Source organism: Hydra vulgaris, chromosome 09, assembly GCF_038396675.1.
Source record: "Hydra vulgaris chromosome 09, alternate assembly HydraT2T_AEP".
Lineage (NCBI taxonomy): Eukaryota > Metazoa > Cnidaria > Hydrozoa > Anthoathecata > Hydridae > Hydra > Hydra vulgaris.
The window spans coordinates 14,215,424-14,228,811 of record NC_088928.1 but is presented as its reverse complement, the minus strand read 5'-3'; the positions used below and the strand labels follow the sequence as shown (position 1 = coordinate 14,228,811).

General features: G+C 28.8%; 1 protein-coding gene across 2 annotated transcripts; it reads left to right on the top strand.

Moving 5' to 3' along the window:
• The first annotated feature begins 4,683 nt into the window (after window positions 1-4,683).
• LOC136084586 (uncharacterized) lies at window positions 4,684-5,855 on the top strand. Of its 2 annotated transcripts, XM_065804795.1 has the most exons (3): window positions 4,684-4,843; window positions 5,016-5,192; window positions 5,281-5,855. In XM_065804795.1, exons 1-3 carry the CDS (start codon window positions 4,716-4,718, stop codon window positions 5,552-5,554), a joined length of 579 nt encoding a protein of 192 aa, XP_065660867.1. In that variant the 5' UTR covers window positions 4,684-4,715; the 3' UTR covers window positions 5,555-5,855. The 2 variants fall into 2 exon arrangements, with proteins under 2 accessions (XP_065660867.1, XP_065660868.1); XM_065804796.1 differs by having other exon boundaries at window positions 5,016-5,451.
• Window positions 5,856-13,388: the final 7,533 nt, after the last annotated feature.

Sequence of the window (13,388 nt, the reverse complement as noted above, 5' to 3'; positions counted from 1 at the left end):
ATAAATCTTTAACAGATTTATTGGGATCTTGTTTCTTAAATAACGCAATGCTATTGCCATCAGCAACAAGAGCTTTATTCAAAGTAGAGAAAATCAGATAATCTAATATATATATTCAGATATATCAGATAATCTATCAGATAAATCAGATAATCTATTATATATATATATATATTATTATATATATATATATATATATATATATATATATATATATATTATTATTATATATACTATTATATATATATATATATATATATATATATATATATATATATATATATATATATATATATATATATATATATATATATTTGTCACTATATAAGGTATAATGGTCAATTACTAGTAATTGACCATTTAGAAAAAAAAATGTTTAAACAAACCCTAAAATTGAAGTGCGATTTTAAAAACAACGGGAAAATACTCTCCTACCATTTGGTTGTACATACGAAAACGAGGCAAACATTTGAAAGCTTTGAACAAAGATGGCTAACAATGTTAATGTGCTATGTTCTTGTCTATTTTTTTGAGTTTTCTGCCGCAATTCGCTGAGGAGAAGCCACAAATAAAGTCAACTTTAAAAGGAAAGTGCCATTTATTTTCAGATTACATGATTTTATTTTGCAATAGGTATATTTGATACTAATTAAAAGTTATTTATTATCTGTTTACTGCCATCTGTTGTCAGTCATGGGGGTGATCATATATTGGATTAGAAAACTTGAAACAATGAAAGCCATCCAAGATGTAAAAAATAACCATGCACTAGCCCTGGCAGCAACTAAAAAACATAATGTACCAAAAATTACTCTAAAATATAAATTAGAAAGCAAGTCACCCATTCAAAGATGGGACCTCAAACAGTTCTAAGCTATGAAGAGAAATTTTTGCGGCCGTGGCGCAGTGGTTAAAGCGCTTGTTTAATAAGCAGGAGATCCAGGTTCGAGACAACCTCTGGACAAATTTTCGTGTCACGGTAAGGAAGGAGGCGTGGACTTCTTGGGGCACCTAAAATAAAAAATTAAAAAATTTTTTTTATGGCTAACTAAGATCTATAAATGGCCAAAGCGGGATTTCCCGTACCTGTAAAACAACTTCAAGAGAGTGTGCAACAGTTGATGACTGACCTTAGAAGAGACAATCCTTCTACTAGGTATTGTCTTGGGAGGACGTAGATCCACAAATTTTTAAGAACAAATGAAAGTATATCTAAACGTATAAACCAAAAAAAAGTTTCCCGTGCATCAATGGCACAGGACAATATTTTACGGTGGTTCGTGAAAATTAAGAAATGCATAAAAAAAAAGATATTTTAAAAATCCTAATGAATCCCTCACGGTTTTTTAATTGCAATGAGATCGCTTTTTTCCTTACACGAAAGGAACTAAAGTCCATAAAAGAAAGGGAGACAAGACAATATATCAACAAGTTAATTCAGATGATAGAGAGTGTCTAACAGTACTGATTACTGGCTATGCCAACGGAAGTGTTGTAACATTATTAGTGATTTACAAATGTGAGCGGTTGCATATAGAAATAATGCTAAATTTTCCTTCCAGTTTGGCACTAGAAAAAAGTGTTTCCGGTTGTATGCTGTATGGATTCCGGTATGAATTCTGGACCAAATTTTTTTCACACTTTGCGTAAAGTAAATAACATAAACTTTTCCTGTTATTTTATTATTTTATGGACATTTTTCTTGTTTAAGTATGCAAACTCTTAAGTTCTGCAATCAAAATGGGACAATTAGGTGGCTTTATATCCTAATGCTAGGTACATTTTACAGTCTATGGATGTTGCGGTGTTTAGCACATTAAAAGAGAATTGGAAGCAACATGTTCCTGAGTGGCGCAGCAATCATTTATATGACCCCATATTGAAGAAAAAAGATTTTGCTAAATTGCTAAATAAAAATAGTGGATAAGCATGTTATTTACTATGTCTTGGCCAACGGTTTCCCCAAGTTATGACTCTGTCCCTGGGATCCAACCGTACCGAGGGTTCAAGGAAATAAAAATAACATAACTGTACACAATTCTTTGCCAAATGACAGTATAAACTCACGTTTCAAATATGTTAAGCAGGGATTGCAATTGTTAAATGAGAGTATAGTGAAAGAAAAATTGGAATTATTTGAGCAATCTACTATTAATTGGGAAAGAGATCCTACTGACTGATCGCTATTCTTTTTGTGGAAGAAAACTGAGTTAGAACTTAAAAGGCTTTCTTTCATAGTTCTTCTATGCAAGAAAATATAGGTCTTCTTTCATAGAAGGCAATGAAGATATTGCAATTTCAGGACCATTACATCTAGTGTCCCCCATATATTCAAGGCAATGAAGGTACCACAATCAAATTACCCTCAAGTATATTATCTCCGTTTAAAAAATATAGATTCTGCCCCCCAGTTGTTTGCAAGAAAAAGCCTTAGAAGAAAAATCCAAAAGAAAGAACACCCGCTATAGTGTCTGGGGAACTTGGAAAATAGAATTTAAAAAAAATATATCGAAAAAAAAATAAAATAGGAAAGAAGAGGAGCTTTAAAATAGAAAAGCAACATGAAATAGAAAAGCAGCATGAAATAGAAAAGCAGCATGAAATAGAAAAGCAGCATAAAATAGAAAAGCAGCATGAAATAGAAAAGCAGCATGAAATACTGAAATAGAAAGAAAGAAGAGAAAATTCAAGAGAATGACAGAAAAAAAAAAAAAGGTAATCAAAAATTAAAGAAAAAGAAACGGTATGAAGGTTTTTTTTATCAATTTCTATTCCTTAGCTAAGCGATTCTGAAGATTCTGAATGATGTAAATATTCTTCAGATAAAGATTTAATTACGCTAAAAACGGATGACTTTGTAATTGAAGAGTATCAAGGGAGTCATTTTCCGGGAATAGTAGTGAAAGTAATGGCTAATGGCTTTGAGAAAGCCACAATGATTCAGAATGAAATTTCTTCTTAGCGTAGGCCAGATAAGATAGATAAACTTGTAAATTTAAGGGAGCAAGTACAAGGAAAATCTGATTTCTGAACTTGTTTTCTTAACGTGGGTGATACCTTATGCCAGAATTGAACGTTTATTTGTCATTTCATATGTAATAAAATTTTGCAATTGTTAAAATAAAAAAGATTTAAAAATTAGAATGTTATCTTTCTTATGTTCGGTCGTGGGTCGTACCTTATACCAGATGTGAACGCTTACTCAATATTTTATTTTTAATAAAACGTTATATTTATGTTGCATCGTTTATAAAGTATACAATATGTCTTTGCAATGTTATACTAACTGAACTAAAGAAAAAGAATTATCACGGCTTTCATTTTTCTATTGTTTAACACATGGTCAATTACTGAAGCAAACCCAGCAAAAATTTGATCAAAAAAGACGTCCTTTCAACGTATAAAAAACGCGTTGAAAACTTTTTTTTAAGACAAAATGTTTGCAAGGAAGGTTTTACTGAGTTTTTTTTTTTAGATGGTCCAAACATATTAAATTAAATAATATATATATATAATATATATATATATATATATATATATATATATATATATATATATATATATATATATATATATACATGTATATATATACATATATATATACATGTGTATATATATATATATATATATATATATATATATATATATATATATATATATCTATATATATATACATGTATATATATATATATATATATATATATATATATATATATATATATATATATATATATATATATATATATACATGTATATATATATATATATATATATATATATATATATATATATATATATATATATATATATATATATATATATATATAAATATATATATATATATTAGGGCATGCCAAAAAAAAAATTTTTGGTCGCGCTTTAAAAACCTATTCTATACATAAAAATAAGCAAAAATATGAATTTTCATTGTTCTATCTCAATTCTAGGTGCCAGAAGATGAAATCAAGATTTTACGAAAATACGCAAAGTATGATGAAATTACATGAAGGATGGCAAAATAACAAGATTTTGTGTTTAGTTTAAGGTTACAATCACTACATGACATATCTATTATAAACTGTTAATAATTTTTTATAGCTTAATAGTTAAAAATAGTTAAAATAACATTAACTTTTTCAAAAGAAATGGGTCCAAAAAAGAAGAAAAATGTCCATGTAAGTGAAAGTGTCAGACGACCATTATATCTGTTAACTAACCCAATTTCACAGCTACCCAATACACAGCTTCCAACCAATGGTAATTTTTTAAGATATTATCAATATTTAATTTCAAGTAAAAAGAAAAGATTTATTAAAACACAAATTAACATGGCCTGTAAGAAGCAAAAAGGAACAAGGAACTTGGTGTGCAAAAGTAAGACATAACTGTAAAACATAAACATTTTCATTCCTAGATTAAAGAGGACTAAATAATTATTTTTTCAGGTGCAATAAATGTTAAATAAATAAAATATTTTTTAAAAATCTAAATTAGGTAGAGATTTTTGTGACCTTGAGACGCAATCAGACTGCTTGATTAGACAAATAGTCAACATTTGGACCAAAGCAGGATTTCAAGCATACATCATTTCAGAATATTCAATTCTTGACAAACTTCAAGCTCTACACAAGAAGTATCAACTTTTGAAAAAACATGTTACCCTGAAAGATACCAAAGATACTAAAGAAAATATTAAGAATGAATTCATTTCAACAATGGAACAGTTGTTTGACACAGGCAAAGATAACTTAGAGCAACTGATGAGAAGTGACAAAATAACACCAAGAACACAAGCTGCTATTGAAGAAGACCTAAATTTCTATCTACACCAGCAAACAGACAGGTAAGAGTATCAATTATATTGTAGCCTTTTTGTAAATTTCTCTATATTAATCAAATTGTTAGTAGCGCAGCTACTTTATGTAGGGCTTTCAGTCTGTCTGTCTTTCAGCTATCCATCTGCCTGTCCATCAGAGTAAGTTATTGCATTCTAATGTTATACATTTTTGTTTTAGGAAGTGGTTTATTTCTAAGCCAGATAAAGGGCTAGCAAGCATCATTGAGAAACGACTAGAAAGGTATAAAAGACAAGAACAAATGAGAATGAAGTACCTAGAGGAGAAAGAAAGATATAAATCAGCTCCCCCACCACTTGATGAAAGTGATGAAAACTTGACGCCAACTAAGAAAAGGTAAAACAAGTGTCATAATTACTTTAAAACTGTTAAAAAACTTACTTCTTAAAAATGAAATCCTAACTTATTTATGTAAATATTTTAGATACAAGTCTGGTCCAGCCAATTTGGATATGTTTGACTCAACTTTGACAGATCCAGATTTTGCTGTAGAAGAAGACTCATTCGAAGGTAGTGATGATGACTTTGAATATGGTGTTGCTCATAATAAAACCCCAAAAGTCTTACCTAAAGGCTCAATGCAAGTAAATAAAAAGATTACAAGAGAAGAATTGATGGCAGTAACTACACCTATTTGTGCTAGAGGGTTAATCAGCATTGAATTACAAACCTGGCTGTTGTCGTCTGTTGTTAATTAACTGGGAGGAGATGTTAATCAGATGGGCATTTCTAAATCTAGTATTTCAAGAGAAAGAGCGAAAGTAATTGAACATCAATGTAATTTTTAAAGGGACACCTAAAGAAAAAGTCTTTTATGCCAACTTTTTGCCAGTCAAAATTAAGTTTTTTTTTTAAATCAAAAAGTTTTTCTTTAGATGCCATATTTCTTATCCCTGATTTTCTAATGTAAGTCTATTATAAATGAAAGTTATGATTAAAATCTTACTATACCTTTAAAGAGTGGAATATTTACCTAAAAATAAACCATCATAACAATAATATATTGTATTAAAAATGATCTTTATTTAGGCAATACCATCAGAGAAAATTACAGAGAGACAATGGCTGGAAAACATCTTGTTCTCCACTTTGATGGCAAGCTGTTAAAACATTTAGATGAAAATACCTTGCAATCTGTTGTAAGAGATAGAGTTGCTGTCAGTGTTACTAGTCCTGAATTTGAGAATAAAAACGATCTCTTACTTGGTGTTTTACCTGCAGAGTCTGGCAAAGCTGTTGATGAAACAGAAATTATTCACAACTTACTTGAGTCCTTTGAAATATGCAATGAAATTTTCGCAATTGTTGCAGATACTACCAATGTTAACACAGGAGTCCATGGAGGAATTATAACCAGGTTGTGCTATATTTTAAGAAAACCTCTTCTCTGGCTGTTATGCAGACATCACATGTTTGAAATAGCAATACATAAGGCAATTGTAATTGTCCTTGGACCTACTGCTGCACCAGATAGACAGTTCTATAAAGATTTCAAGAAGGACTGGAAAGTATATCACGCCATAATTCAAAAAGCTAACCTGTCTGAGTTTAAGAAATTTGATGAGAAGAAGCTGGAAGTTGGATCTGAACTTCATAAACTTTACCTGGAAGCTCAGGAATATCTGAAGTTTGCTCTTAATCACGAAGTGTTTCCAAGAGATGATTATAATCATCTAGTTAAGTATGCTGCTTTTTATTTAAATGTCTCATCACCAAAGCTGAATGGTTTTAAAATTTATCAACCAGGAGCCAATCACAATGCTCGTTTCATGGCTGACAGTCTTTACAATTTAGCTATTGTTATGACATCAGGTATAATAGATTTTCTGCCTAAATATCAGTTACCTCACCTGGAAAAGTCAGCTTTTATATGTGCAGTTTTTTATGCTCCTTGGTATTTACGTTCATACAAAGCAGAATATGCTGTTAAGAATGATTTCCTGTCATTCAAGTCAGCTTATGTTATACAACAAGAGTTTGATGTCAAAATTGGCAATGCTTTTCTGAAATTTTTTCAGCAACACTCTTGGTACCTTGCCCCAAAGGTTGCTGTGTTAATACTGGCAGATCCAGATTTTGAAGAGAAGCTTGCAGTTCTAGACAAGCTGTTGACCTTTGAGGTACCAGATATCAACACTATTCCCAATGGTAAACCTGATGCTGTCCTAGTTTTACCAACCTCTGAGGTAACAGAGTTGATTACAGAGGAAAGTTGGGCTCTTTTCATTGTTCTAGGCATACAGGACGAAATTCCTACCTGGAAAACAGGTTTAGCTGCTGGAAAGCTGGAGGAAAATGATTCCTATATATCATTTTGTGAGTTTGTAAAATCTCTAAAAGTTACAAATGACCCAGCAGAGCGGAATATCAATCTTATACAAAGATATATCAGTAGCACATTAAAGGAGGACAAAAAACAAGATATACTGCTAGTTGTCAGAGAGCACAGGGCATTAATATCATTAGAAGCTGACCAAAGTGCACTAGCCAAATTGTAAAATATCTGTTATGGTAACAATATTAGATTTTAAACTAAAAAATACGTTTCCTAACTTTTTTATTTCTTCATTTTCAAAAAGAATATTTTTTTTCAGAAAAAAACAACGATTTCTCGTATTTGCGTAAAAACCTAAAATCATCTTCCCGCACTTAATATGGTCCTACAAAGTTCAAATTTGGTTTATATACTTCTTTTTATGTATAGAACAGGTATTTATACCGCGACCATTCATTTTCTGAAAATCGTGATATTTTGGCATGCCCTAGTATATATGCATATATATTTATATATATATATATATATATATATATATATATATATATATATATATATATATATATATATATATATAATAATAACTTCAAAACCCAATTTAAGTTTATATCAAAACGCTTTAGTTTTATTTTAAAGAAAGCCTTCACAAAACGAAGCCCTTTGTCAATAAATGCGTCACTGTGTCTATCCCTATTTAATTTATTCAATACATGTATACACAGCTAACACACATACATTGATAAAACGTTAAAGCAATGTTGTGCCTTGCGTTGGTCCAATATAAACTGCCAACGTTGTTTTTATATCATTTTGGATACTAATGCGACGTTGACAACAAGCAAAACACAATGCTCTTATCAAGAGTTTTATTCATTTACTGATAATAAAAACTTGAAATATACATAGACTGAAGCCATATTACTTGAAAAGTGGATATAGAAAAATATGACAATAAAGCACTTCACAATAAAAGTAAAAATGAAAAAACTGAAGATGAGAACAGATTATTTCGTGGTGATTGGACAGAAAAATACGCATTTAGTAAAAAAAGAAAATAAACCTATGTGTTTTATTTGCAATACTGAACCAGCTTTTAATAAGACATGTAATGTTCAACGGCACTATTAACGAAAACAAATGTGTTTTTCTGAAGAAAACCCAATAAATTCAGGTCATAGAAAAAATAAAATCGAGTTGTTTAAAACAATATTTAAAAATCAACAAATGAATATTTCATCTTCCGGTAAAGAATTAAATATTACAACAGAACCAAGTTTTGTTATTGCTTGGAACATTGCAAAAGATAAACATCTTTACACTGATAGAGAGTTCGTAATACAAAATCTTTTTGATATGATTTCAGTTTTAGATTCTAATAATGGCTATATTCAAAGGTTAATTTCAAATATTTCTTTTTCTCGATAAAAAACTGAAAGATGGAAATCTGAGATTAGTGTCGAAGTTGAATAGCATTTGCTAGAGATGACGTAAAAAACTGTGAAGCATTCAGTTTCGCATCGGATGAATTAATAGATATTCACGATATACCTCAATGACTGTATTTGTTAGATATGTAGCATCAGATGTACTTGTTAAAGAAGAGTTGCTAAATTTTGTAGAGCTAAAAGACACAACTCGTAAAATTAATTTAAAGGAAGCCCTTGACACTGTTCTAGTGAAAACTAATGCTCCGAAGAACAAGCTTGTTAGTGTTGCGGCAGATGGTGCAAAAGTAGTGGTAGGAAAATACATTGGGCTCATGGGTTTACTCAATAATGTTCCTACGCATCCAGAGTTGATCCCATTTTATTGTGTGATTCATTTAGCATTTTAATATTCTAATTGTTTTTAAATCAGTGCTGGAAATTGTAAATTATATTCGATCTAATGCAAAAAATCACTGACAGTTTAAAAATTTCATTATTAAATTGGATCGTGCAGACAGACCAAGTGACTTGTCGTTTTACTGTGATGTTAAATGGCTTTCAAGTAGTGACATTCTATATAGGTTTGTAGAGCTTTTAGAAACATGTAAATTATTTTTGCTTGAATAGCAGAAGACATTTGAAATCTTTGACGATGTAAATTTTTCAAGATCTTTTCTTTTTAACTGATGTAATGCAACATTTACATAATCTGAATTTGTCGCTTCAGGGAAAAGAATAAAATATATCTGATCTTGCTCAGACTATATTTAGTTTTCAAAAATCAATTTCTCTATATCAGAAAGATCTTACCTTGAAAACTTTTAATCACTTTCCTTAAATGAAGAAGATGATTCATAATTCCAATCCTACAAGTCAGTATGATGAAACTACAGAATTTATTCGAAGACTTTCAAAACAGGTTTAAAGATTTGCATGCTCTTAAACCATAATTAGAATTTTAAGTAAACCTTTTTTTAATTGATATAATTAGTGATGGTTGTCTAATACCAGAAAATATACTCGAAGAAACATCTCAATTTGAAATAGAATTACAAGATCACCAAGAAGATCAAAGTCTCCAAATGCTGCATAAAACACTAGCTTAAATAGATTTTTGAAAAATGGTGCATAAAGTTAAGTATCCTTAACTAAAAAGAATTAGTATAAAACTTATTTCAATTCTTGGTTTAACATATACTATGAAATTTGTTAAATCAAAGTATCGTGCCAATCTAACTTGTAAGCGTTTATTATAGTTGCGTAAAATATTACCTTTTTTTTTTTTTTTTTTATACCTCTGCGTATTTTGCCGTAGAAAAATAAAAATACAACCAATATTTCCAAAGTACAGAAGGCCGGGCCAAGAAGAAGACACAATTTGTCTTATCGCCAAGCCCCGAGATTGATTTCGCAAAAAATAAATAACTTTGTATATAGTATATAAATGTTATCGATATATATAAAATATGACAATTTTTAAAAAGATCAAACAAAAACAAAAAGTTGCAGGGTCCTAAAGAATTTTTTTTTTTTTTTTTAAAGTTTAAAAATTAAAAAAAAAAAATTTCTTTTAAAGTAATAAAATAATCAATAAAAAGTAAAATAACAAATGCTTAGAAATAAATATTAAATAAATTTGTATATAAAGACTGAAATAAATTTGCACAAAGTAAAACTTGCAATAAAATAAAAAAATAAAAAAAAAATAAAAAAAGGTTTTACACAAGTTTTTTATTTTTTTTTATTTTTTAATTTTTTTTTAATTATTTAAGATTAAATACTAAAATTATTAATAAAACACAGAACTGAGAAGAAATTGAACCTTTTCAATTAATATATATATATATATATATATATATATATATATATATATATATATATATATATATATATATATATATATATATATATATATATATATATATATATATATATATATATTTATTTATATCTATTAAAGCATGCTTCAACCAATATCCATTAAAGAGTTGACAATGATAAACTTTAAACTAAATCGAAAAAACTTATCTGTGTCACCCGAAAAAGTCAAGCACTCCATCACTGATTAGGAGCATTTGCTTCAATTTTACTTTAAATTTGTCAGGAGTTTCAAGAGTTTTAAGTTTATTAGATAGGATTTTATTCCATACTTTTGGTCCTCTACTGGTAAAATGAAAATTCAGTTGTGGCATAAAAACTTTTAGGCTGAGCATTGGTGTTGCTTGAGTATCTAGTTAAGTGTATATGTTTATTTATTTTGAATAACGAATTAAAAATGTTTAGTGTTGTTCTTTTATTAACTTTATACATGAAAATTAGAAGATGAAAAGTAATTATTTGGTAGACATTGAGTATATTCAGCTTTATAAATAGTTCTTTGGAGTGAGTAAAACGGCCTACATAAGATATTATTCTTATTGCATGTTTTTGTTTATTAAAAAGATTTCAATTTTGTTTTGATTTGTGCTACACCAAACATTGCTTGCGTAATTCAGATAACTATGTACAAAGGAGAAATATAATAACCTTTTTAAATTAGTTTGATTTAAAAACGGCCTTGATTTATAAAGTAGGCCAATATTTCTTGAGATTTTCCTTTCAAGATAATGTATATGATTTGTCCAAATAACGTTTTCGTAAAGGAGTACTCCTAAAAATTTTAATGATTGTTCTCTTTTTATAATTTGACTGCCAATATATGGTTTTGGAAGTTTTAAAGGGATTTTATTGCGTTCATGAAAGTGTTCGAAAAAAGAATACTTTGTTTTATCTAAATTAATTGATAATTTATTTGCACTTAGCCATTCTGTGAGTTTTATGAGTTCCATGTTAACTGAATTAAACAACATTTGAACATCGTGACAAGTGTGAAACAAATTTGTATCATCCGTAAACAAAATAGTGTCTGGTAGCTTACAAGATTTTCTTAAATCATTAATATAAATTAAAAATAAGAGTGGTCCTAAAATTGACCCTTGTGGAACACCAAATTTTATATTCATACTATCAGTTTTTCTGCAGCTAAATGAAATGTATTGTTTCCTATTTGACAAATAGCTTTGAAACAGTTTAAAATTTGAGTGCTTAATCCCGTAATTTTCTAGTTTATTTAAAATAATATAATGATCAACAGTGTCAAACGCTTTGCTAAAATCAATAAATACACCTAGCTTATGATTATTTTTATCAAATGCCTGAAAAATATTTTGAACAAGATGAATAATTGCTTGATTTGTGGAGTGATTTTTTTAAAATCCAAATTGTTGTTATAAAGAATATTGTTAATTTCTAGAAAGGTAAATAGTCTATGATACATAATGTATTCTAATAGTTTTGAAAGGCATGGTAGTATTGAGATTGGTCTGTAATTGGAAATGCTGGTACCATCTCTAGAATTAAAGACTTGTACCACCCTTTTTTAATAAGAAATTGATTTTATTATTGCATTACTGCAAACATCGTCAACGCCTAGACCTTTGTTTGGTTTTAAATTTGAGGCAGCATTTAATAATTCTTTTTCAGTTAATTTATTATTTTCCAATATGGTATTATTAGCGGTTAGGTATGGTTTAAAATCAGATTTATTAAGTTTAATTTTTGATGCTAAGTTTGCGCCTGAATTAACAAATGCATGATTAAACGATTGAGCAATTCAACATTTATTAACATTTTTGCAGTTATTTATAATGAGTTTTTTTGGAAGACTGTTACAATTGATACTTTTTGTACCAATGACGTCATTTATTAAACGCCATGTTTTTTGTAAATTGTTTTTAAATTTTATTAACTGGTTAGTATAGTACGATTTTTTTGAGGACTTTATAATTGATTCAAAAAGTCGTTTGTAGTTTTTATAATTTGAATCATTTTCAAAGATTCTTTTTTTAATAAATTTTTCATTGAGGCGTTGTTTTTTTTTGATGATTTTATGATACCCAGTGTTATCCAAGGACTTTGAAATGGATTTTGAAAATCTATGGATTTCGAAATGATATCATAGTACTATTTTTCATTAACGATTTGCTCTTCAAACTAGCCACTTTCAGCTGTATCTAAAATTAAGGGTTCAACATTAAAAATTTTATCTTAATCAACTTCTGATGTTCTTTAAAGATTTCTCTGTCTAATTTGCATTAAAGTAGCCTCTTTTCCATCTCTAATAAACATTTTTACAACCCTTGTTGCCACTGCTTGGTCCACACCACCTGAATCCCAATTTCATTTTTGTCCTATTTTGCATCATTTGTCCTTTAAATATCCTTTTACCATAACATGGACCTAAAACAATTAAGGTATTATAAAACTGAAAACGATTTAATTTAATGTGATAAGTTGATGAAATATAATGCCTCGGTAAAATAATTAGAGATTAATGCTCTTTTTCTTACTTAGTCTACCATTTTTGTGAAGTGTATTTGTAAATGCATAATAATAGGGGTAAAAAATATTCCACATATTACTTTTTACTTTTCTCACAGAGAAAACTGTTTTATAGTGCAATCACTTTTCTCGACATCAAGCTTGCCTAAATGTTTATTGTTTTACTATTAAATTAAAATCAGATTTAAAAAATGTGTTGCAAAGGTTTCTGCAAACCATAGAGGGTGGTGGTTGTGGGGATGGCGGGGTTTCCGGGAGGTTTGGATAGAGTACTGGATTACTAACTACACATATAAAATTCTTAATACTTAATATTTAAAAAAATTGTTTTAAATTATATTCACCTATCTTTACAATCATTAATAATTGGAATATCACACTTACAAGCAAACAGATCAAACAGCATTTCCAGTTCTTTTTTAACCAACTTATAATTTCACTGGTTGAAAT

Coding starts and splice junctions, on each gene's coding strand:
- LOC136084586 (XM_065804795.1), top strand. CDS start 4,716: ATGGAACAGTTGTTTGACACAGGCAAAGATAACTTAGAGCAACTGATG. Junction 4,844..5,015: donor CTACACCAGCAAACAGACAG/GTAAGAGTATCA, acceptor TTTTTGTTTTAG/GAAGTGGTTTATTTCTAAGC. Junction 5,193..5,280: donor TTGACGCCAACTAAGAAAAG/GTAAAACAAGTG, acceptor TAAATATTTTAG/ATACAAGTCTGGTCCAGCCA.